At 43.5% G+C, this 25,398-nt stretch overlaps 1 protein-coding gene across 10 annotated transcripts in view; it reads right to left on the bottom strand.

Annotated features, from left to right (window-relative positions):
- LOC133415199 (RNA binding protein fox-1 homolog 3-like) overlaps positions 1-25,398 on the bottom strand; it is a 354,983-nt gene that overhangs the window by 5,389 nt on the left and 324,196 nt on the right. For 8 of the 10 annotated variants that reach the window (XM_061701078.1, XM_061701071.1, XM_061701070.1 and 5 more), the window contains 8 exons: positions 24,579-24,632; positions 20,894-20,986; positions 19,485-19,545; positions 18,818-18,871; positions 8,722-8,854; positions 7,145-7,184; positions 4,821-4,879; positions 1,012-1,090 (listed from right to left, as the gene is read on the bottom strand). In XM_061701078.1, the coding sequence (XP_061557062.1) occupies positions 1,012-1,090; positions 4,821-4,879; positions 7,145-7,184; positions 8,722-8,854; positions 18,818-18,871; positions 19,485-19,545; positions 20,894-20,986; positions 24,579-24,632 (573 nt within the window). The remainder of the gene's footprint in view (positions 1-1,011; positions 1,091-4,820; positions 4,880-7,144; positions 7,185-8,721; positions 8,855-18,817; positions 18,872-19,484; positions 19,546-20,893; positions 20,987-24,578; positions 24,633-25,398) is intronic. The other 2 variants (XM_061701076.1, XM_061701077.1) reach the window with 1 other exon arrangement.

Raw genomic sequence — 25,398 nt, 5'->3', positions numbered from 1 at the left:
GGGGAACCCTACGCTTTTACTTGTAGGGAGTAATGCATGCATGCCGTATGCCGCCGACCCCAACCCCCCCCCCCCCCCCCCAAAAAAAAAGCCCCCGCCAAAAACCCATTCCCCCCCCCCCCCCCGTCCCTGGGCACACTTGGTTTGATGAGCGCACAACCCAAAAAGGGAAAGTCTCCACTTTTTCAAATGAAAGGAATATTTCGCTTTCAGTTTGTGTGTGTGTGTGTGTGCGTGCGTGTAACTTTTCATCTTTGATGTTTCAGGATAGCTGCAAACGCTAGCTAAAAACAGACATTAACGCTCCAGGTTTGGTCGACACGCCTTCAAAGGGCAAAAAGGCAAAATGGCCGCCACAGTTTAGTACCGCTCGCACCAATAAACACCACGCGGGTCTTTATTAGTGTGTGTTTGTGTGTGCGCTTTTATGTGTGTGTATAAATGTATGTTAGTATGTGTGTGAGTGTGTCTGTCCATGCCAACGTGTGTTTGTGCACGTGTACTCGAATGTGTGCGTGTATGTTTTGTTTTTGGTTTTGTGTCTGTTTGTGGGTGTGAATGTGTGTCTCATCCCGCTGTGAATCAGCGAGTGTGTGCATATCCTCTATATGTGTGTACGTGTTTGTGTCTGGAAAAAAAGCAACAACAACATTTGCATCCATGTTTGTTCACAAACATAATTTGTGTGTGTGTGAGAGAGAGAGAGAGAGAGTGAGAGAGAGAGCAAAAACTAACAAACAAAGTGTATAAAAGAAGTGGACTTCAAGTTGAGAAGGGAACATTTTCTCTCGCATTGATGTCATTTGCAGGTAGTCCTTACCAAGTAAATGTAACCAGGAAAAGGAATTGCTGGTAATATGAGGAATTACCCCCCCCCCACTAAGTTAGTAAACCACAATTTTACGTCCACTTCTTTAACAACGTGCGCGTGTGTGCGTGTTCGCGTGTGTAATGCAGTGACACACAAATGCGGTGAGTAGGGGGTGGGTGTGTACGGAGGGAGGGACTCACCATGGTCCCCACGGTGTACGCGGCGGCAGGGCCGATCGTGTGGTGGTAGGGGTCGGCCGTTGCATAGACTCTGCCGTAGCTGCGAGGGGAAAAGGGGAGGAGGTTTGGTCAAGCTGCATGTCAACAATTGTTATGTTTGTCATCACCGGTCAGCCAAAGTGTGACGATACTCCAGCTGCTCTCATGGGAAAATTTGCCAGAACACAATATGACATGTGACATGTGACCAGATAATGTTGCGGCGAAGCGGCATGTGGCCGACAATTGTTATGTTTGTCTTCGCCTGGTGGAAAAACAGACAGAACGGGCTTCTACTTGCGATATCTTGGTGAAGCAGCATGTGGCTCCAGATTATTTCACACAGTCAGGTAACTAATTAGTTGAAGTGTGACAGCAGCTTCCGTGATTGATGTCTTGGTGACGCAGCATGTGGCTCCGTGTTTGAGTGTCACAGCAACTGTCAACAATTGCACATTTGTGACAACGAGCCGGCTTCCGTGTGCTGTCGCGCAACGGCAGCTGCCGCGCTCGACGCCCCCCCAGGCCCCCAGCCCCCCAGCTCGTTGAGAAGACCGCTCGCTTCCATTGATCTTCCTCTCACGTTTGCGTTCTTGTTTAACTCTTGACGTGCGGAAGACATGCCGCAGTTGTACTCGTGACGGGAGACAAAAGACGAGAGCGAGAGAACACAGTCACACCCGGAGGGGCACGTCGGACGTACGTCTCCCTCCCTCCCCTCGGCTTTTCATCATCGCCGGTTTGGAACTAATCCTTACGATTTCCCCGGCAGGCGGGACAGGATGCGTGTTTATTTATTTACTTCACGTGTTTTCTCCTCCCGGTCTGCGGCGAGAAGATAAGACGGCTGAGGAGCGAGGGCAGCAAATCAAGCAAAACAAAACGACTTCAAGGAGGAGCGGCGGTGAGTCAGGGTGGACCACGAGATCCTCCTGCTCCTGCTCTGTTCCTCTTATCTCCAGATACAAGCCAAGACCCTCAGGCCCTCTCACACCAAAATGTATCTCGCACGAGTGTGAGTGACACCCAGCATCGGTCCCCGACAGTGTCAGCGGACCCCCGCAAGGAGAGGAAGTCCTCAATGCGTCCTCGCCGTTAACAGTTGATGGATTGTGTTTCGCAGTCTTGGTGATTGTATCACCTCACGCTTACAATCGCAGAATGTCCTCTGCGCCAGTTCTTGTGATTATTGCGAACGAAGAAGGAGAAGGAAAATGAGAATAATAACTCGAGAATGCACGTTCGCTAGTGAATACTGACAAGCTGAACTGAAACGATGCGGAATAAGACTTGGGAGGGTTTGAGTCGGTCGGGAAATGTGGAAGGAGGAGGAGGTCGATGTTTCCAACAGCTCTTCAATTTGGGAATTTCCGGGTGAAAATTTTGAAGTTGGAAATGTGGAAAGCGGATAGAAATGTGAAAAATATTTTTTTTGGGGGCCAAAAGTGTGGAATGGTTGAAATATTGTTGGACTATCTTGAGGCTGGAATGATTTAAATGGGTGGAGAAATTTGGAAGGAGGGCATAAATGCATAAGATACTTCTGAATTTTGAAATTATGAGCAATAGTAACATAACATTTTTACGTTGGAATGATTCGAAGCAAACAAGGAGAAGAATTCGTATCTTTCGTCTTCTTCTTCTTCTTCTCCTTGTTCACCTGATTTGCTCCATTTTACTTCTTGTGAATTGTGTTTTGATTTTTGACTAAAATGAACAAAGAGACATTGCTCAGGAGGAGAAGAAGGAAAAAGGGGCAACTCCCTCAGAAAAGGAAAATTAAAAGAGGGATTAGTGAGTAGTAGGAGGAGAAAATGAAAGAAGTGAATTCCTCAGAAAATAAGGTCGATGGGCAAGAAGAAGACACTCCCAGAGAAATAAAGGGAGGAGGAGGAGGAAGAAATAAAGTGCCAACGAGACCCGGCCGACCCTTACGTGCTACCTACGGCAAGAAAGCAAAGCGTCGCCGAAATGCACGGACGCCCTCCGTGAATGGACAGCCTCTCAAAACAGCCGCACTCTCTCTTCCACGATTACAATCGCGCCGTGTTTTTGTGGTTCAATCAAACTAATACGGCACAGCAAACTGGATGCGAACGCTCAAAAACCCGATAAAGAGCAGGTCGTGCAAAAAAGGAAGAGCAAGGCGGGAAGTAGATCCGAGTTCCACAGAGAAGAGTCGTTACGTTTCCTCAACAACAAAACTCGGTAGACAGATTATCAACGTGTTTATTTTTTCATTTACAATGCGGACTCGCACTGACGTCGGATACTTTGCGGTCGTTGGAATTTCGAGCTGTTTTCCTATCAGGTGCAAATCAAACAAAATAATCCAAACAAGCAAAGTTCTCTGTCACAATTACACAAAATCTGCGGGAAAAGTCTGAAGAAAATTGAATGAGGGGAAAAAAAGCAGCAGTCGCACTCTTGTCCAATTTGTGGTTTCTGCTTCCCCGTCTGATAAATGTTGACATTGCGGATATGATCTTCATCCTCTCAGGTGCAAACACGCGCGCGCGCACGCACACACACTTTACCGGCAAGCAGGCTCACTCGCTCGTTCGCCCGAGTGCATTCGTAACTTCACATCGGCAAGGTTACGCTTTGGCCCTTTTTCCAACTCCAATGTCAGAAAAGTTCAGAGAGCAAGTTGACGTCGATCGCGTTCACCCGCTGCAATCTGCCACGCGGCGAAAAAAGCACCTGGCGCACATCCACAATTTTGTCCAGCATGAAGTGAATCGTCTCTTGCGAGCGACGTGACGATGACGCCAAAGGAAAAGCAAACCTTCGAAACTCAATCTGCTTTTCCTTTCAGCCGTTTTTTTCTTTCTTTCTTGCACTCGACACTTTTACCGTGTGCTTGGAGCACAATGAGATTTTATGGGATGAAAAGTACATTATATTCAATAAAATGCATTATTATTATTATTATTATTATTACTTCCAACTTGCAGTGACTCCAAAGTTGGACAGTTTGCCCGACAGTTTAAACCAGTTTTGAAGTTCCTTGAGACTTTGGAAGTGTAACCAACTTGCACTTTCAAATCAGGATGACAACCCAGGGTTAAGCTTGGAAATGAGGGTTTCAAGCCAGGGCTAGGGTCTCAAAATAAGATTTCAAGCAGATTTTAAGGTTTTAAATGAAGGGTTAGGGTTTCAAGCAAGGTTAGTGTCTCAAAATAGGGTTTCCAGCAGGGTGAAGGTTTCAAGCAATAGTTAAGGTCTCAAGTTTGGTTTTCAAGCAGGGTTAGGGTTTCAAATGAGCATTTAAAGGCAGGGGTAGGGTTTCAAATTAGGGTTTCAAAACAGGATTGGGGTTTCAGATTTGAGTTTAAAGCAAGGGTTAGTGTTTCAAATTAACATTTAAACCCAGAGGTAAGGTTTCAAATTAGGGGAAGGGTTTAAGCAATGTTTACGGTTTCAAATTAGGTTTTCAAATTTCATTTTCAAATGTGGATTTCAAGCATAGGTTACGGTTTCAAGTAAGGTTTTGAAGTCAGGGTTAGGGTTACAACTCACAATACTGCTTCAAGGTTTCAAACCAGGTTTTGTGTTTCAAATGAGGGTTTCAAGCCCATCGTGTGCCTTCAAGTTATGGTGTCAAATTAAGGTTTCAAGCCTGGTTTACAGCTTCAGACAAGGGTTAATGTTTCAAAATGTCAGTTGAAAGTGGTTATCGAGCATCTTTTTTGTAAGTACGTTCGACTCGGCTCGGGAGCCTGGAGTGCTACGTTAGCTCGGCTAGCCGCCGTACCCTCGTCGACCGGGAAGAAGATGGCGGCGCTCACCTGTCACTGTAGGCGGCCGTGGTGGCCGGCTGGGCGAATCTGTATGCCGCATATCCGCCCTGAAAAACCAAAAACAAACACAACAAAGACATGAACGTTTACGACACCAGAGGGTGCGAGTCAACAGTTGGGGGGGGGGGGGGGGGTCCAGACACAACAAATCACCGTTGGGTGTAAAAAGCGTCGGTGGAGATGTCAGGATGGTGGTGATGGTCGAGTTATTAAGTATGAAATGATCCCAAACTCTGGACGGTCTCTGTCTTTAACGCACTCTTTCCCGCAATTTAGCAAAACGTCTGCGATGCTGTGCGACCAGGAAAAGTGTGTGTGTGTGTGTGTGTGTGTGTGTGGGGTTCGGGGGGGGGGTTTCATCCGTGAGCAGGGGAGGGTCGAGAATCACTTTAACATGTGACTGAGCTTCCAACTTCACAGCATTTTGAGAGAGAAACGGCGCCCGCTGCATTATTAAACATCCTTTTTCTTTCCTCGACACGCCGCCGGCTGGCCAATCAAGTACGACGGCAGACGGCGGCGGCGGCGGCGGCGGCGGGCGAGTGTTCATTTGCCAGAGTGCGGAAGGAATTAAGGAGCTCATTGTTGGGGCGCCGTGCTAACTCTGTGAAAAATGGAGTGGGCCAACTGCTTTTTCTATTAGCCTTGTGGGTCCCGCACGCCGCTCAGGTGCCGTTTAATAATGCAGCGAGTGTTCATTTTCAAACTGGCAGGGCGGTGGCATACGAATTCAGGTCAGAGGTTCACGACGACTCAAAACCACCCCGCCCCGCCCCGCCTCGCCCTTCCCTGCTTTCCCTTCAGGTTTGTTCGCTTTTTCCCGCAGGGGACAGGAAGTGGCGGGCGGATGACTTCCTGCGGGACGGCCGCGCCTCGGGGCTGTTTACGACTGCGGCCGCCGCAAACGCGGGGGCCCGTAAATCACCGCCGCCCGCGTTGTCAAATCCCGCACACGACAGCGCAGCACATTTGTTATTGTGTCGCGGCAGCCACGCACGTGAACACGTATTAGCATAAGTGACACAGGTGTGATATATTTGCGCTAATTTGCTCGCAGGTCAGTAAAGGGAGACGCTTGCAAGGGTAGCGGGTGGGGACGATGTGACGGTGGGTTGCGATGGTGGAGATGAACGGGTGGGGTTGGTGTTAATGCGACGGAAGGTGGTGATGATGTCTGGCGGGAAGGATTATGTTAACTCCTTCACGGCTGTGGACGTTTCTATACATCACGTAGAATCCACTGCCGCCGACATACAGTATATATTCTTCCATTACATTTTTCAACAAGTTGCTGTGGAAGAGGGTCTCACCCAGTTTGTCTGTGAATATCAAGTTTGTAATCCACTGTAATGACAAACAGATCCCTGCAGATGGCGGCGTTGCATTGCTTAGGACAGAGGTGTCAAACTTTTTTTTTTTTTTTTTTTTTTTTTTTGTTGCCTCGGGCCGCATTGTAGTCATGAGTTCCCTCAGAGGGTCGTTAGAAAAGTCAAACCATCGACAACCCCAATTCCAATGAAGTTGGGACGTTGTGTTAGACATGAATAAAAACAGAATGCAATGATTTGCAAATCATGTTGCACGTATATTTCTTTGAATACACTCGATGAAGTGAGGGCTTCGCTTTCGGTATCTGAGCAAGCTGGACGAACAAAATCTGTCATTCGCGGTGGGTGTCTCGGCAATGAACATTAGCGACGTCTCAGCCCCATCATGGGGTGAAGGTGGGGGGGTCATAAATCTCTGTGGGGGAGGTGGGGTCATATATTTCTGGCTCTTCTCTATCAGACGCTTCCAGCATGAAAGTGAGAGCCGATTGTGTCATCTCGCTATCTTAACGATGGCGCTTGGGCATGCACCCCCCCCCCCCCCCTCCATCTCCCTGAAGTGGGGCATGGCACTAATTTGGGTATTATTCCCCCCTACCCCCGTCAACGGTGGTGTTCACCCTTGAGGGGACGGCTAATCGGCTAATCCCCTTATCTGCCGCCACCCCTCTTATCTCCGGCACACCCGTGTCAGCCAGGCTCCACTTGGGTCTGCGCGAAGCCCCCCTGCCCTCGGGACCGGACTTGGATACCCCATCCGGGCCCTCGGAAGTGCACATGGATGCACAAAACAAGTGAATGAAGGACAGGAAGTCTAGGCGGCTGGAGCTGAGGGGGTCTTAAGTGTTCTTGTCAGGTTTCTTGGCAGAGGCAACGCGGGCCTAATCGACGCCGACTTGGCAAGGAGAGCAGGATGCCGCCCAACGCTGGGGGGGGGGGGGGCATAATCACATTGTTCCCTGAGTGACCCCCGAGTGTACTCACATAGATCTCAGCACCATAGAAGCCATCTTGGTACACCACCCTGTGATGGACAAAACAGGAAAGCATTAGAAAGCCTTTTGGAATTCAACTTTAATTCATTAAACACGCTAAAATCGATCTGTCAAGCAACTATATATTCTTTTCATATATAATACAGTGATTCTGAGAAATTGCTACAACACAGCTTTCTGTTAAAGGTGCTAAGGCAGGAGTTCTCATTCCCGTACCACGAGAGGGACATATGCAAGCGCTCGAGTGGTGCACTGAATTAAATGGTCAGCCTACATAATGTTAAAATAACAAACTTTTATTTATTTATTAAAACCAGTACAGTTCAGTTGTATTTAACTTTGAAGAGCAATACATTTGAATGTAATCTTTTAGAGCTATCAGTTTTCAAACACATACTGTATTTTGGGACAATTTCTATTGAACTTATGTGGAATACATTTTCATTCAATAATTTTTTTTTAAGTACAGTTTATTATTTTTTCCGACATTTAAGGGCACATGTTCACTTTTGACAGACAAGTGGCCGCCCTCAATAGGGAGGCGGGGGGCTACGTGGGACCTGTCCCTAGGCCACAAGCGATAAGAGGCCAGAGTGAGTGCAGGCGAGGCCGCACAAAGCTAAGAGATCACCTATGTGGTCGGCGCTAATGCTAACGCTATCTCGGCTCCCTGAGGCTTTGTTAGTTCATGCACGCGCACGCACTTGCACACACACACACACACGCACGCACACGCACTTATGATAGCGGCAAGGACGCAGCAACCACTCAAGGACCCCTCAGCACTCACCCAACACACAACATTGAATGTGTTTTTATACACTGCAGGCAAACAAAGACTATATAAACTAAATCATTATAACATTTGTTATTTTGTATTTTTTATAGATTAAATATAATCGTGCGTGTACAGTAGGAATCCTAAAACGAATTATGATAATACAATTAATAAAATCGAAGAAAAAAATGGATGCACTAAGAAGTATAAAACGGATGAAATCTTACATTTTGAAATAAATCGAATCCATGTTGCACTGGACTAAAAACAAAACTTAAAAAATAGATAAAATTACAAGTTTAAAGAATAGTTTGGCCTACTATAACTATGCACTAAATTAATTTCCATTAATTAAAGGAATTCTGCGCTCCATGAAGAAAAAAAATAAAGACACAATTAAAAAAAATAAAACAATAAATCGCAACATTGATGCTAGTTTCATTAGCCCATCTATGGCGTTGTGCGATGTGCGTTAGCATCAAGGCTGTAAGATTTTGTTCGGCAAAGTTTTGTTGTTGGGATAAATATGTAACATGTAAATCTCTCTGTTTTCCAGTAGGCTTCAACTGGGAGTGACAAACTTGAAACAAGCACACTTGGTCTCGTTTTGAAAGATTTGTTTGCTATCTGCCAGCGTGGTACTTGCTGTTGCGTTAGCAGTCAAAAACCTTTTAAGACGTGGTACCGCTGCACTTTACTAGTTTTAGGGTTAGCTATGTCATCGCCAACGAAACAATCAAAACATGATTCATTCAAAACAACTTAGCAAACGCAATTGAGATACTCACGCTCCGTAAGCTGGGATGGGCGGCGGCGGCGGGGCCGTGCGGAACGTGTTGTAAACCGCCCGCCCCCGACCTCGCAAGTGGGCGCCCCTGTAGGCAACGGCGGCGCCCGTGGCGGGGTAAGGGAAGCCTGTTACTACGGAAACACACAAAAAGAAAAAGGAGGTGAGGGAGAGAGCGACTTTACTTACCCACTGACAGAATACATTGGAGGCGATCAGGGACACGAAACGGGGGATTTCATCTTTTTCCCCAGGTGTGCCTCATTGAGCACACGTCTCGCCGCTTTGTCAGCAAGCGTCCACATTTTGTTGCTACTCACTCTCGCTGAGGTAATGGATGCAACGGCGCCACCCGCCTGGGAAAAAAGGTGAAGGTGACGAGATGGTCACCAGCTCCCCGCAGGGGGGAGAATGCAGATGATATTTTGTTATTCATTCATTCAAACTTTTTTTTTGTTTTAAATAGTTTTTGGTTTTTTTATTAATCTGAATGATGTGAACAACATATTTCATCTGTTTAAAAGTACATTAAAAAATGTCTTCATGTTTTCATATTCACATTTTTCTTAGTCCAGTGCAATATTAATTTTATTAAAATGAATACATCTTTCAATGCACTTTTAAAGAAGTGTTTGAGCCCATTTTTATCGTGGTAAACTTATTAATTTTCTTTTCTGACTTGCTTTATTAATGTATTGCATTTTATTGTGTTTTTCTGGCTGCTTTTATTCGATTTTATTGCATTTTATCATATTTTTCATATTCTTCCACTATTGCATTTTGTTGTTGTTGTAATTTTGGGATTTGTTTGGAGCGTCCATTTTATAATATCTGGGTGTATTTTATTGCATTGTAGTGTATCTTTTTGGTTGGTTTTATTCAATTTTATTGTATTTTATTGTTGTCCAGTTGCTTTTATTCCATTTTATTGCATTTTTTTAAATTTTATGTTCTTTATTCTATTGTATTTTTGTGTTTGTTTCATTCTACATTTTATTGTATTTGGGGGTTTTGTATTCTATTTGATTGCATTTGATTGTATTTTTGGTTGTTTTATTCTATTGTATTTTTGTGTGATCTATTTACATATTTATACATTCATTTTCTGTAATATTTTACTGTCTGTATTGACACATTTTATTGTGAAGCACCTGCAAATGCCATACAAATAAAGTTATGATTTTGTATTATGATTCTTCTTCTTATTAATTTTATTTGTAATTATTATACTCGTTGACCTTTGAGGCACACAGCAGGGAGCAGCGTGGAGCTACACTGGGCTGTCGGCATCCTCACCGGTAATGGATGCAATGGTACCACCGAGCTGGAAAAAAGGTGAAGGTGACGAGATGTTCACAAGCTCCCCGCGGGGGAAATGAAGCAGATGGGCAGGGACAGCCGAGCCCCCCCCCGACCTCGTCGTGACCCCCATCTCCGAGCCATCTGGGAGTGGCTTGGGCAAGCGGCCGGCAGTGGCGCTGACGCTCGGGGTGAAGGACGAGGGATGGCAGGCGTGTGGTTCAATTGGTACAAAAGGAGAATTGCGGCATATTGTGCGCACACTAATAATAATAATACTACTACTACTAATAATAATAGAATAATATTTAAATGTTTTTTTAAAACACAAGTATTTATATAAATTATGTATTATTATTTATTTATTATTTAGACCACTAATAAAAAAAGATTATATTTTTTAAATGATGTCTTAATGAATTAAATAAGTAGGGCGTCACACAAAAACGTTTGACTTAAAAAATAATTTTTATGAAATTAAAAAATTTCAATTAAAATCTATATGCAAATAGTAGAACATTGATAGATGTATCGCTTTACTGATGTTATTTGTATACTCCTTTTAAAATATTGATTGCTATCAACTGAGATTCACAAAAAGAGATTTTAAAATATTTTTATATGTATATATTTATTAATAGTATAAATATCTAACAATTTAAAATAATATTTATAAAATCATGATTCTTCATAAAACACTAAAAGGGTGATTTAGCTCGGAGGCGAAATCATTCCACCTCCTTCCCACGCCACCTTGTCTACCACAACTAAAAAACACTGACCTACATTTAAAACCCAAATTCTAATTTCTTTGTCCTATAACATTCCGTTACATGTATGTGGATGCGAGATTTTTTTTTTTGTCCAATCAGACTGCAGCCTCAATGTGTTGCCACGCCAATGTAATCTACCCATGGTCTTCACAAGGAGTTGCGCTGGAACTTTAACTATTAGTCTTTTCTATCTTTCTATAATCAAATTTCAAATTCATACTGGGCCTCAATGACATCTTTCTGTTCTCTTATTGGTCAGTTTTCTCAAGACTAGTTACAGCCAGGTTATATGAGCAAAACACGCCTGGAGTAATCTGCACACATGAATACATTTAATAATCAGCACCTCTGGTTAGTGCGACGGATTTTATTTCAATGTTTTTGTCATGTTATTCGAGGAATGTAATTGTGAAGGGCTCCACATGACGTACGTGTACCAAACGGCCGGCCTGCCACTGCAACGCCGAACGCTGTGCCCCGGTATCTCTCATCCTCCCACTCTATCGCCGTCGTTCCGCCACGTTCACTTTCCTAGTGAATTCTCCATGGGCCACTCCAGTGGCGGCACTCCGGCACGGCGAGCGGGATCCGCGTGGGCTGAGTTAATAACGTGTAACCGATGCGTTTGGGATGAACCGTCCGCTCGCTGTCCACGGTAAACGCTACTGTGATCAAGATCCACGGTGGGCCTCGAGGCGGTTCCTGCCAGGCGGGGACGCAGCCTTAACCTACTCAGGTACTCTACGGATTAAATGCACTTTGAAAACCAAAAAAACTGAGTTTTTTTTTATGGTTGCCATTAGCGCTACGTCCCATTAGCTGATCCTTTGGCTATGGTTAGCAGTTAGCCGAGCAACATCGCGCGAGCAGTCCATTATGATTTTCGCTGACATCGACAAGAGATCATAGCCGACCGTGCTTGAGATGCACACCATAATACTAACACTAATGCTAACACTACTGCAGCTCCGTCTGTGAGGCTCATTTTTCATTTTATTTTATTTTTATTTTTGTAAATAAGCTAACGGCAATTGCTTAAAGGAGTGTTCGCCGAAGCGGAGTGTGAGATAATTGGCATCACAGGAGTTCAGCGAGATCACGTGAAATGTGCGCTAAGGCTAACACTCTCAGTTCTGTGAGGCTCTTTTAGCTAGCGACAATTGTTTTGGTTATTTATGCGTTAGAAGGATTACGTTAAAACTGCCATATTAGTGGTTGTTTATTATTATTTGTCAGTATTTGCATCTCATTTTCAGTAAGACCTGGTAAGCTGAGGTGCTAATCCTAAAACTGGTTCTCTGAAGCAGTCCCTGAGTTTTGTTAGCCAGAACACATTATTTGTTTGTTTGTTAGCATGTTTACACTAAAACTGCTACATTAGCAAGTCTGCGCATATCGTCACATCTCAGTCGGCTCGGGCGACGTCCACCTGTTAATGTCTTTCCTAACAAGCCGCAATCAACGTGAGGCGAGTTTCCTCACCTCAATCACATCAAGTGTGCGATAATGCTAATGCTAACACTGTATTTCTGTTTAGCTTGACGTTGCATTAGTTCAGCAAGATTGTGTCAGATACAAGCTAATATTTATGGTAATGCTAAAACTATATCAGCTCTGTGAGACTTTCTTGTCTTGTCAAAAAAAAAATTATTTGTGTGTTAGCAGGATTCTTCTTAAATTGCTACATTAGCTGGTCTGCACAACATATTCACATTTCATTTGGGCCATGCTACGCCCACACAAGTGTCCTGGCTAACAGACTGCTAGCATCCTGAGGTGGTTGATATGCATCTCGACATAGCGTTAGTTCAGCGACATTGGGTGAGATGTCCACTAATGCTAACACTGCCTCAGCTTTGTGAGGGTTTGTTAGCTCACGGCCATTTTGTTGTTGTTCTTTGTGTGTTAGCAGGGTTCAGCAAAAACCCCTCCATTGCAAACATATTGCCATCTCATTTGTCTCGGGCGACTCCCATACATTAGCATCCTAGCTAACAAACAACTAGCAGCCTGTGGTGATTTATGCCAAACTGGACACAGTTTTAGTCTCATTAGCATTTGTAAGAGTGGTCTGAAACAGGCTCTTGTTCTTTTATGTATTTGTTTACATCGGTATGCGTCACGCGTGCGCTGATGTATGCGAAGGTAAACTCATAACGAGCCGGCGATAGGCTACACTGCCTCAATAATAAGCCATAAATCATGGCCAGCCCTGTCACACCTCGCTAGGCAACGACGTCCAGCGTGGACGTGGAGCAGACGCTAAAGTCAAACATTCTCTGGGGGAAAAAAGCGAGTGGGGAAAAAAAACTGTACAATGGCAGTTTGTTTTCAAATTTCTTTTAAAATCCAATTCACATCATTGCAGTCATTTTACGGCATTGTCCTTAAAAATAAATGGCTCACAAATCATTTGAGTTAGAAAAATGCACAGTTTCAATTTTTTTTCTCACTTTATTAAAAATAATAAGATTGTTGTCAAATAAATCCGATTTACTCAATTTACTAGTACTTCAATTTGTAATTTGGTTTGTTAATATTGGTCCAATTAAATATAATTTAAAACTCATAATAAACGGCTTACTTAAAGGCTTACTGTTTAATTGATTTGGGGGAAAACAAATACAATTGTTGGATTATTGTTTTAATACATTTTTTAAAACTACATTTTGAATTTTTTTAATCCAGATGTCATTTTTTTAAAATTTTAGGTTTTTAATAATTTTGCATAGTTGCTATTATTTTTGTGTTTTGGTCTCTGTGCTATTTCTATTAAATTATTTAATTGTTAGTTACAATGTCTGTGTTTGGGCGACCGTGATTTGTTGTAAAACCAGATTTTTTTTTAATCATGTAATTTAAAAAACATAACATTAGTTTTTATCAGTCCAATTATGTATCATTTCAAAGTCATCTTACATTTGTAATACATATGAGTGTGTTACAGGTTGATTGAAAAAAAAAAACCAACTAATTCATAAATAAATACATTAAAATATATAAAAGTTTAATCGTACCGCTTATCCTCACTCGGGTCGCGGGAGTGCTGGAGCCTATCCCAGCTATCTTCGGGCAGGAGGCGGGGTACACCCTGAAGCGGTCGCCAGCCAATCGCAGGGCACATAGAAACAAACGACCATTTGCACTCACATTCACACCAATGGGCAATTTAGAGTCTTCAATCAACCTACCACGCGTGTTTTTGGGATGTGGGAAGAAGCCGGAGTACCCGCAGAAAACCCACCCAGGCACGGGGAGAACATGCAAACTCCACACAGGCGGGGCCGGGGATTGAACCCCGGTCCCCAGAACTGCGAGGCAGTTGTGCTAACCAGTCGCCCGCCGTGCCGACAGTATATATAATACAAAATATAACTTTAATGAATTAAATAGTGAGCCCTATTAGTGAGCCCCTGTGGTACATGTTTTAATTTAGGTTTCAATCCTTGTCTTTATAAATACTAGTGTAATATAAAAGTGTATATAGTATTAAAAAAAATCATTTGAATGAATTCAATACAATGAACACTCGCTATATGCGGGGATTCGGGTCCAAGAACTTTCACCATTGCCAGTCGCCACCCAGACCTTTCTCTTTTTCATCTTGAGTAGTTAACCACCCTGCTTACTCTGGAATCTTCCATTAGATTGCTTTTCACCCCCAGGGCATCACGGAAAATCACATCACAAAAATGCACGGATAGGTGCGGATAAGTGTTATTTTTACGCAATAACTTTAGTTATGTTCTGCAGAAAAATGTACAAGTGGGTGAAAGTTGACTCTGAGTTTTATAGGGTGATAAGCGGCGGCTGGCGATGTTTTATGGGGTCGATGCGGCTAACACGGGCGTTTAATCCACGCTGAGACCCCAAACAGCTTCATCTCATCAAGAGTTTGTTGCTTAATTAGCCCCCAAACGTGCGCGCTGACAATGAGAGGATCTGTCCACATTTATTAAGAGGCCAATTAGCCTTCTCTTCTTCTTTTCACAAGTCCTCCGGATGTAAAAAAAAAGAAAAGAAAAAGAGCCTCTCTCGCTGACTTTTTTTTTTTTTTTTTTTGCCAGTGAGCCTAAAGGGAAAAACAGCGGTTCTGCATGGCAGCTGTCCGTGGTTCTGCAACGTCACCAGCAGTGCCACGGACAGATTCCAATTTGCAAAGACTGAGGTACTTGAAAGCCTTCAGGCAAACATGTCGCAAGTTTTTCATCCGTCCTGTTATGATAGATGTGTCCATTCTATTTTGTGTTGATTGGTGAAACTGGTGACGGGGACTATTTTTTCTTTCTTTCTCGGGGCCCTACTGAAGGAATTTGCCAAAATATCACGCATCCATGCATTTGCTTTACCGCTTATCCCCACTAGGGTCGCGGGCTGCTGGAGCCTATCCCAGCTATCTTCGGGCGGGAGGCGGGGTACACACTGAACCGGTCGCCAGCCGATCGCCGGGCACATATAAAAAAACAACCATTCACGCAGCCATTCACACCTACGGGCAATTCAGAGTCCTCAATCAACCTACCACGCATGTTTTTGGGATGTGGGAGGAAACCGGAGTGCCCGGAGAAAACCACTCAGGCACGGGGAGAACATGCAAAGCCCACACAGCCGGGGCCGGGATTTGAACCCCGTTCCCCAGATCTGTGAGCCAGATGCGCGAACCGGTCGCTCACCGTGCCGACCCAAAATGTCAGATTCAAACCAAATTGGCAAACTTCCCGTTCAATTTCCGGCAAGGGTCCTTAAGACTTATTTGTGCGTTTATTTATGATAGACCTGTCCAACCAATTTCATGTTGATTGGTGAAATTGGTGTTGGGGGCTCTTTCTTTTTAACTTTCCGGGGGGCATAACTGACGGATTTCCCCACTTCAAACAAAAATGGCCAACTTCCTGCTCAATTCCAGGCATGGGTCCTTGAGACTTTTTCACGCGTCTTGTGATGATAAACAAGTTCACCCAATTTCATGTTCATTGATGGAACTGGTGTCAGGGGCAGATTTAGTTTTTTTTCAAACTTTGCAGGGGTCAGTACTGAGGGCTATTTGTACCGGACGGGAGCGGCCGTTGCACTCTCATCCTTCATTCTCCGCAATGGCTTTTGAGGACAATAAACCTGTAGCTGCAGCGTGGCTGCCGAATGGAGACGAAGTGCGCTGTCAGCCGGCCACGATTAATGCTCCCCAATTTGGGTGATCTCCCGCACGGAAATGAGCGCTGATAAAGCGTGATTAATCGCCATCGCAGACACACCCCAAAACTGCATCCGACCTGCTTTTTTTTTTTTTTTTAAATGAAAAATTCGGGGGTGGCGGTGGGGGACATTCCAGCAACGCGGTGCTTTCACTTGCTCCTCGTAAAAAGCAGCTTCGTCTCTCTACGCCACGCTGACCCCAGCTGGCGGAGTTGAGGCCACTTGAAAAATGATCCGCAAATAAATCAGACGCCCCCCCCTCCCGCTGACTGGAGTGGAGGGCCGCACTCTGGTTGATTTATTACTTAACGTGTGCATGTGTGTGTGTGTGTGCGTGTGTGTGTGTGTGTGCGGGAATGTGTGTTTGATGCTGTGTCAACGGACGCTTCATTAAGTACATGGTCCAATCACATCCAATACAAGCGCTCCATCCTAAAGAGTTTGAAAGGCCACTCTAATGATTTAAGACCTCTCCTCTACTAAATATGACCACTAAGAAATAGCGGCTTAATGTTGTATCACCATATCTTCTTTTTTTTTTTGAAGACATTTTGTAACTACAACGGTGTCTTGCGATACAAAGGTTTATTAATTCCGTGAATGACCATCCCCGCGACACAAAACATTTGTATCTCAAATTATATCTCCCCACTGAAATGAATGGAAATACCACAAATCTGTTTCAGTCTCCCCCCCCAAAAAATCCAGCAAAAACGTTTGTCATGTTTTTTACCTCCATGAACGCCAGCTGTTTTCAAAGCAGTCTGCCCCTTATTGCCTTCTGTTTTCTAGCATTTTGACTGATCTTTCAAGACCCACAGAATCTCGTATTCCGTGACAATGTAAGTACCGACACGACAAAAACAAAGCGGAGACTCTCTTCTTTCACCAGAATAAAAGTGAGTTTCTAGCTTTTTCCGTAGTTTAGTAATCAGCAGTAGAACAAGAGTTGGCTGAGCAAAAATTAACTATAAAACAGAAAAAAGACCAAGAAAGGGCTTTTGATGGCAAAATAATCATGTATTTCCAGACATACAACTAAGAAATGCGCCGTGAGCGACACTGACTCATCTCATGGCTCCAGTTGAACGTCAGTGGCTTTTTTTTTTTAATTTTTTTATTTTTTTTTTACATGGCGTTCGCCTTACACACACACACACACTTGCCCCTATCTACTGCGAGACTACTGTTTAGAACATACATATACTTACTCTGTTAGCGTGTGAGGGGTCTGAACTTGCCTGACTGCAAACATGTGGGCATTTCCCTCCCTCATATTCGATGTGAGAAGACGAGATCCCCCCCCCCCCCCCCCCCCCCTTAAGATCTCTTTACTCAAAAGCTGTGCTGAGCTCCAATCCAACGCCGCCATCTACTACGCGAGAGGCAGCCCGGCAAACCAACACACTTGAAGTTCACTGACGACAGCCAAACAAGCCCACCCCCAAAAAAGTTCACTGACTATTTGTATACTGTTTGTGCATTTCCATTATCTGTAATAAAAATATTAGCAAAGGCACAGTACAAGCAGAATAATGTGACATAAATGAAGCCAGCGTCGCATTGGACGCCATTAAACGGAGCACCTAAATGAAGTATCCGGTGTTTGTGTGTAATGGTCATGGCGCGATGGCGAGGCGGGGCGGGGTCGGGCAGACGTGGAACGGGACGTAAAAATGAGGGACGGGCGCTTGTTCCCGTCACGCCGGCGTATTTACCGTGAGTGTAAAGCGTCGGAGGGAATGCACAGATTTTAGTCTAATGAGCAGAAAGGAAAGGAAGGTCATTAAAAAGCGCCCGCCGCCGCCGTCGCCATTGTGTGCTCAGCACTTCCTGCAAATGAAACGGCGGTGTTCGGCCCTCATTGAAATGCAAAGGCTGCATATAACGTGCAGTCATAAAGATGGCGGCGGCGGAGTGGGGGGTGGGCGCTCGATAAGGGAAACCCCACTGAGCTCATCCCACTTTCTTCACTTCCGCGATATCTTTCGCCTTTGTAAAAATCAATCTGCCGCTCTTGGCCAATCCGCACGCAAGGGGTAGGGCTCTCAAAAAGTTCCAGTTGCAAATTAGGGTTACGGTTCTAAACAGTGGTTATGCGTTCAAATTAGGGGTTTCAACCTTTGGTTACAGTTCTAACGTAGGATTTCAAGACCTGGTTAAAGTTCGAGTTGCTGAGAGTGAAAAAAACAAAGGTTAGGTCTTTAAGTAGGGGTTTCAAATTAGGGTTTTAAACAAGTGTTGGGGTTTCAAATAAGGATAAAATGATGCCTTTAAATTAGGGCTTCAGGCTTCGGCCAGATATTTACCAGAACAGTTCAGTTTTCGATCGATTGATTGCCCTGAGAATGAAATGACCTGGATGAAGGAGAATATTCACAAGCGAGACTATTTGGCCTCGATTAAAATGCAAACAGTCATGAAGCTTTAAGGTGGGACCGTTTTGGAGGGGGGGGGAGATAAACAGGAACCTCCCCCTTTGGCCCCCCCTCGTGCCGGTCCCAGCTCGCGTTGTTTTCTGTTCGTCCAAACAGAATCTCGGTGTCGATCTCTCTCGTCTACTCGCCGTGTAAAAGTCAATCTGTCGCTGCGGGCAAATCCGTCCAGACGCTCGTCGCCGTCTGATAACACTCGCGAGTGCTCCTCCAATCTACTTTTTCCCCCCCCTTCCTCCTCCACGCTCGCAAACAACGAGGCGGCGGCGGCAGAGAGTCGGAGGGAGTCGGGGATCATCCGCCACCGCTTATCGGGACGCCGCTTTGATTGCGAGGGGCATCTTGAGGCGGGATTGACTTTTGGGAACGATTGACGGGAGCGAGCGACGGGACTTACCGGCGTACAGCTCGGGACCGTAGACGGCGCCCACCACCGGGTTCAACTTCCAGCCTGGCGAGAGCGAAACACAAGTCAACAACAACAACAACAACTACTACACGCACAAGATGTTTTCTATTCACGCAATCACTCTATGGACGTGACCGGATTAGGGTTTTCAACAAAGGGTAAACGTCTCCAATTAGGGTTTCAAGATTTATATTAGGGTTTCAAATAGGGCCTGACCGATTAATTGGCCAATATTAGCACTTCTCAAATTGGCAAATTGTTTTGCCATTTTTTAATCACATTGATACATTTCAAAACGTGTTCGAAAGCCACGTTTTAGGGTTTCTAAATGGGGTTTTAAGACTGGCATTTGGGTTTCAAGCCAGGGCTAGGGTTTCAAATTAGAGTTTCAACCAAGGGTTGTTGTTTCAATTTAGAGTTTGAAGACTTGGAGTAGGGTTTCAAACAAGGGTTACAGTTTCAAATTAGGGTTGAAAGCCTGGGTTAGTGCGTCAAACAAGTGTTAGGGTTTTAAAGAAGGCATCCTATTTGAAATGATAGCTTTAAGGGTTCTAACTTCGCGCCAGGGATAGGGCTTCAAGGCTGGGTTTCAAGCACGTGGTAGGGTTTCAAAGTAGGGTGCTGACGTGACTTTTAGGGCTGTGTTGGTACTCACCGTTCGTGTACGGGTTTGCCACTTTCTTGTTTGTCATCACTCGCGCTGTGGCGTTGTTCACCTGAAGAACAACAACAATAGACGCCATCACGCGCGCAGAAAAAGGAGAACACAAACACCGACAATGAAAACGATCAAAACAAAAAAGTTTGCGGATGCAAAAAAAGACGACGTGAAAAGAAGTTTCACCATGCACCAATTAGCAGCAAGCAGCATACTGGAAAGAAATATGACGAGCAAGCAAAGAGTTGATCAGGGCTGGGAAAAGCACACCAACACTTCCGCATTCATTGACCCTAAGAATGGTCAATGAAAAGAACATCTATCGATTCACTTCATTTTATTTGATTTATTTTCACAAATGCACTCAATAAATTTGTTTTTTTAAATAATTGGCAAAAGTACCTAAATTATGAATAATGAAATAAAAAATAGCATGAATGTTTTGTCATCAAAATAGATTATTTTTGTGTTGATTTTGCTGTTTTCTACTCCAATTAAATAGTTATTTGCTGGATTTATAGATAATAAAATACAAAACTTTTGAAAAAATTTGATACTATACTTATTTAAAAAAAAAAAAAGATTAATAATGATTATTACAATTATTTTTGTAAATAATAAAATAAAGAAGATAGCTTACATTTATTTTAATATATAATTGGCAAAATTAAGTTAATTAATTAAATTCATAAACATAAGAATTGATGAATATTTTATGATCAAAATAAGGAATATTATTTTGTATACTTTTGCCATTTTACTTTAAAATTGGTGAGTTAAATAATGTTCTTTTACTTACCAGTATTGTAAATAATAAAATCAAATATATTAGTAAAAAATATTATACGCACATGACACACTATATTCTATTAAAGACTTAGTCAAATGATGTAAATTATAAATAAAAACAATTGTAATTAGGACAAATGATGATTTTATGAAAACAAACAATTTTGTTTTGTTGTAAAAGAAAAAATAGGAGCAAGACCTTTTTTTTTTTTTTTTTACACATGAATTAAAACAATTAAAATTCAATAATTGGTAAAAATGATCATGAAAAAAATCTGTTGTTTGTTATGTTGTTTACGTACACACATGACTTTTTTTGTTTTTGTTTGAAATAACCCAATCTACAAATGACCTGGCCCAGCTGTCTGATTTAAAGATCAAAACATCGCGAATGTTTCGAGCACCGACGTTTGCCCAACCCTGAGCTGGATGCACAAACCACAACAACGATAAACATGCTTTGATTGGCGGTGGATTTTCCCGCCAAGACCGGAGACGCCAACAAGCTCGCATCTGCCGGCTGACAGCATGCGCTCATCATGCACACCGCCATCCTCATCATCATCAGGATGCCGCCGTGCTGCGAAAAACGAGACGAGAAGAAAAAGAGAAAGCACCTCGATCTTGCGGCCCTCTACGATTGTACCGTTTAGTTTCTCCCGTGCGCGGTCGGCATCTGCGCTCGTTTCAAAAGTTACAAAGCCAAAGCCCTGACGGCGACGGCGGCAGCGAAGAAGAAAAGGAGGAAGACACACAGAATAAGAGAAGGTGAGCAGCGATGGTGGGAAGTTGCCAGATTAATTAGCAGCAGTTAGCAAAGAGCAAAACACGGGGGAAAGAGGACCCGGCTGACAAAGCGGGTCCGGCTCGGCCCAATTAAAGAGGCGGAATGTCAGGAAAACAAGCGTAACGCTTGGGCAATTAGCGGCGGGAAGAGAAGAGAAGAAGAAGAAGATGTCTCGCAGCGTTAGGTGTAAACATTGCGCTAGTGGAGGCGTTACGCTCATTAACGTCAGCTTAGAGTCAGCAAGGTGATGTTTGCGTCGGGCGCTGAGAGCTCAGTTTGAGGCTCGGACTTTTGGCTTTCATGGTCAATCGTCGCATTTAACAATGGTGGAAACGGGAAACGTTCACAGTTTGGGTGTCAAACATTCCCTTGATGCACAACCAAGAAAAAGAAAACCTTCTCTAACATGCTCTACGCACACACAATGACGAAAACTCTCTTTTTTGCCAATTAAGTGTCGTCCATTTGTCTAGCATTCATGCTTCAAAGTTGGTAGCGATCGGAATAAAAGTACATTTTGGAAGAAAATGTCTGAAATTACCCTAAAATGTCTCTTTCAAACCAAAATGGCAGACTTGCTATGTCTTCCTAGGCATGGCTTCATGGGAATTTAAAAAAATATTCCAGTCATTTAAAGCAGAATGGAAGACTTCCTGTATCTTTCCAGGCATGGCTTCTTGAGACTTTGTTGGTGTCTACTCATGATCGACAACCATCCAGCCATTTTCTGAACCGCTTATCTTATCACGCCTATCCCAGTCGACTTTGGGTGAAAGCAAATCAGGTGCAACTTCCATGATTCTTGTTCAAATCTGCACCAAAATTTCCCCCCAAAATTTGGCTTCCTGTGTCTTCCTGTGCATGGCTTTTTGGCACTTGTAAATCTATTTATGATAGACATTGCATGTTGCTCAGTGAAACTGGCTTCAGGGGCAGAATTGATCAAGAATTCTAGTCGGCACGCTAACCTATGCTTTTACCAGCCAATCACAGAGCACACATAAACAAACAACCATTCACACTCACATTCACACCTACGGGCCATTTAGAGTGTTCAATCAAGCTACCGCGCATGTTTTTGGGATGTGGGAAGAAACCGGACTACCTGGAGAAAACTCACGCAGGCATGGAGATAACATGCAGACTCCACACAGGCGGGGCCAGGATTTGAACACTGGTCCTCGGAACTGTGAGGCAGATGTGCTAACCAGTCGCCCACCGTGCCGGCAAGCAAAATCATGCATTGTAAAAATGCATTATACAAAGGTAGAAGGGTTTTCCATAATTTTGAGGTCAACTTTGGGGGTGCGTATTATGCATAGGTGCGCATTATGCACGAGAAATGACGGTAATTAAATGTCTTGTTAAATCATGAATTGTGGCTTGTGTGGAATATATATATATATATATATATATATATATATCCACACGCACACACACACAGACACACAGTCCCTACTTTTGGCCCACCCAGTATACACTGTATTGTATTGTAATACATCCAATCTCATGTTGGCTGATATTTTATGAAGAACGTAATACATGTGAGAAACGGCGAAAGGAACAATCTGCTACCAGTTGGCCAGATCCGCCATCACTACCATCGAGCACAAATAATGTGGGCCTGTCCTTGGGGTTGGAGGGTTGGGGGGGGGGGGAGATAAAGAAATGAATTCAAAAAAGGAATTGAGGGCAGAATTAATCCTTTGGACATCCACCGACTGCTGTTATCCCCTCCATCTTTTTCCCCCTTTCACACACCAACACACACACACACACACACACACAAAGGAATAATTAGCTTACAACAGGACCGAGCATAGCGTCCATTTTTCAAAGCTGACAAACATATTGAATGCAAATGGCTTCATAGGAAATAGATTGTTTATTAATGTCCCGCTCGGTTCGTTATATAAGCGAGCGAGGCATGCTGGGTAATGTGCTTTGTAGGGCACCGGTGATAAAAAATAAATAAATAAAAATAAATAAATAAATAAACATAAATAAATAAATAAAATATGCGTTTTGACAGGTTGATGCTCACACTCCGTCTTTTCGCTGGGACAGGATCGAGCCCGGAATGCAAGGGTTCGCGTTCCCCAAAGAATGGAAAATGTTCGTACGGTTAAGGGACAAAAGTATTGGGACAGTGACAAGACGGTGAAGAGTATGGAAAGCTATTTGAAATGTACTATTTTAGTGTTCTAATGACATCTTTTGGAAGCAAATAAAACATTTTAATGGAAAAAAATAATACATTGACATGGGAAAGTGACCTGTAGCGAGTCAGCGACAATATTTTTTTGTGGCCGAGTGTACATACATTTTTCAAGGATTCAATTGTCCTACCAACACGCATGATATGGCATGAAATTTGATCCCCAAGGTCCCTGATTAGCCCAATAAGTCTTTGAGAAATTTGAATCAATCTTTGAGAGATATGTGAAATATAATAAGAATAAGAAAATAAGATAAAATAAGACAAGATAAAAAGATAAATAATACTGAATCGCAGTTGTGAATGTTTGCAAAGGTGCAAATGCAGCCGGGAAAATACAAATGCCACATTTTCTATCCAAATCGTGTTTTAGTGGCATAATTGAGGGTTTGAGGCAGAACAACCAAATTAACACTTCTGTGTTTACATTTTAGGGACAAACTTTTGGATTTCCAATGGAATTTGCATTTGTTTGAGAAAAAAATTTTTTTTTGAAGAAAACTAGCATTTTGCAGCAAAATGTAAGGTTTTTACAGATGGGCCCTTTTCGTGAGCAAATATCGTGTTTCAATGGCAAAATGTTGCATTTCCGTGGGATACTACCACTTTCCTGTCCAAACGTGGCAAAGTATGGCATTGTTCCATAATGTCCAACTAATGGAACGTGATATTTGTTTAAGGCAAAATATAACATTTCCGAAGCCAAATGTAGCGTTTGTGTGAGCATGTATGTTTTACTGGCAAAAATGTGGCAATTCTGTGGGAAATGACCACTTTCCTAGCCAAACTCTTTCATCTCTGGGGTAAAGTAGAACATTTGTGTCAAAAAAAAACAACAACTTTTGGAGACTCTTTGTGACCAAATATAGTCGTTCAACGCAAAACTCAATATTTCAAATGCCAAATGTTCATGTTTCAATGACAAAAATGATCATATCGATATGAAACTACCAATTTCCTGACCGAATACTGTATATCATTATGACTCTTTGTTTTTTTTTGTTTGTTTGCTTGTTGCCAAAATCAACCTTTTTGTGGCCAACAATATATTGTTTTGTGGACAAAATATAAAATTATTTTGCGTCAAAGAATAGCATTGGTGGAATGTTTTGGGGAATTTCCATAATTTCCATCATAAGCAAACATTTTGTGACAATGTCCATTTTTTGTGGGCAATGTCTAAAGCAAGCGAAACAACAGCCACTGGCCTTCCTGCGCGAGTGTTGGCGTTGACGGTAATAAACACGCGTGAGTTTAAAACGAGGTCGTGAAGTAGCTGGCGTTGCGCAGGACTCACCTTGGACCCTCGCTCGTTAAAGATAATCTCCACGTCTAAGATCTTTCCAAATTGCTGCGAAAGAGAAAAAGGGAGAGTAGTTAGGAGGCGGGTTGAACATTAAAATGCGGAAGGGTTCAGGCGAACAGTTCCAAATGGCAGTCGGTTTTTGACCATTGTAAGCCTTCAGAATACGCCACAGTTGCGCCGACTACGAAAATAGATCCCACAGTGTTATGGTAACACTCTCTTACAAATAGGTCACGCTACCAATGTAGCAGCCGTGGCTAACGTCTGCTTGGTTATGCTGCTAATGCTAGCATTGTATTGGTCCTACTGCTATGTTGTTGAAGCTGCACAGTGTTCTCTGTGACTATTTATCACACCTTTGCACCTCCATTACGTTTTTCACACGGAAACATTCCCCCTGTAAGTCGGACTCGAGTCAAGTCGAGTCGCGTGTGTCGTCACTTTGTAGAGTTCACCCGCACTGCAGCATTTTTGCTTGTCGAGTCGAGGAGAAGGAGAAAAGGATGAAGCGTTCTTTTCATTCTTCTGTGCCCGCGGCAGACCTTGGACTTGTGAAGCGGCCGCTACCTTTGCGCCGCTATCATGTAGCCCCCCCCCCTGCTACCCGCTATTCTTCATCCTCTTTGTTTGGGCGCCCTCTCCTCCGCCGGCCTCACATGCTTAAAGAGGAGACGAATGAAAGTAAAGTGAGAGTTGCTATAATGAGCGGAGTGAGAGTGACTTTTAATTGCTGTCTGCGGCCCACTGAGTTACTTGCTTCAAAGTAATTACGCACGTCAAACACTCGGCGTCCCCGACGTTGCAGCACATG

Source organism: Phycodurus eques, chromosome 16, assembly GCF_024500275.1.
Source record: "Phycodurus eques isolate BA_2022a chromosome 16, UOR_Pequ_1.1, whole genome shotgun sequence".
NCBI lineage: Eukaryota > Metazoa > Chordata > Actinopteri > Syngnathiformes > Syngnathidae > Phycodurus > Phycodurus eques.
This window is presented reverse-complemented; position numbering and strand designations above follow the sequence as displayed.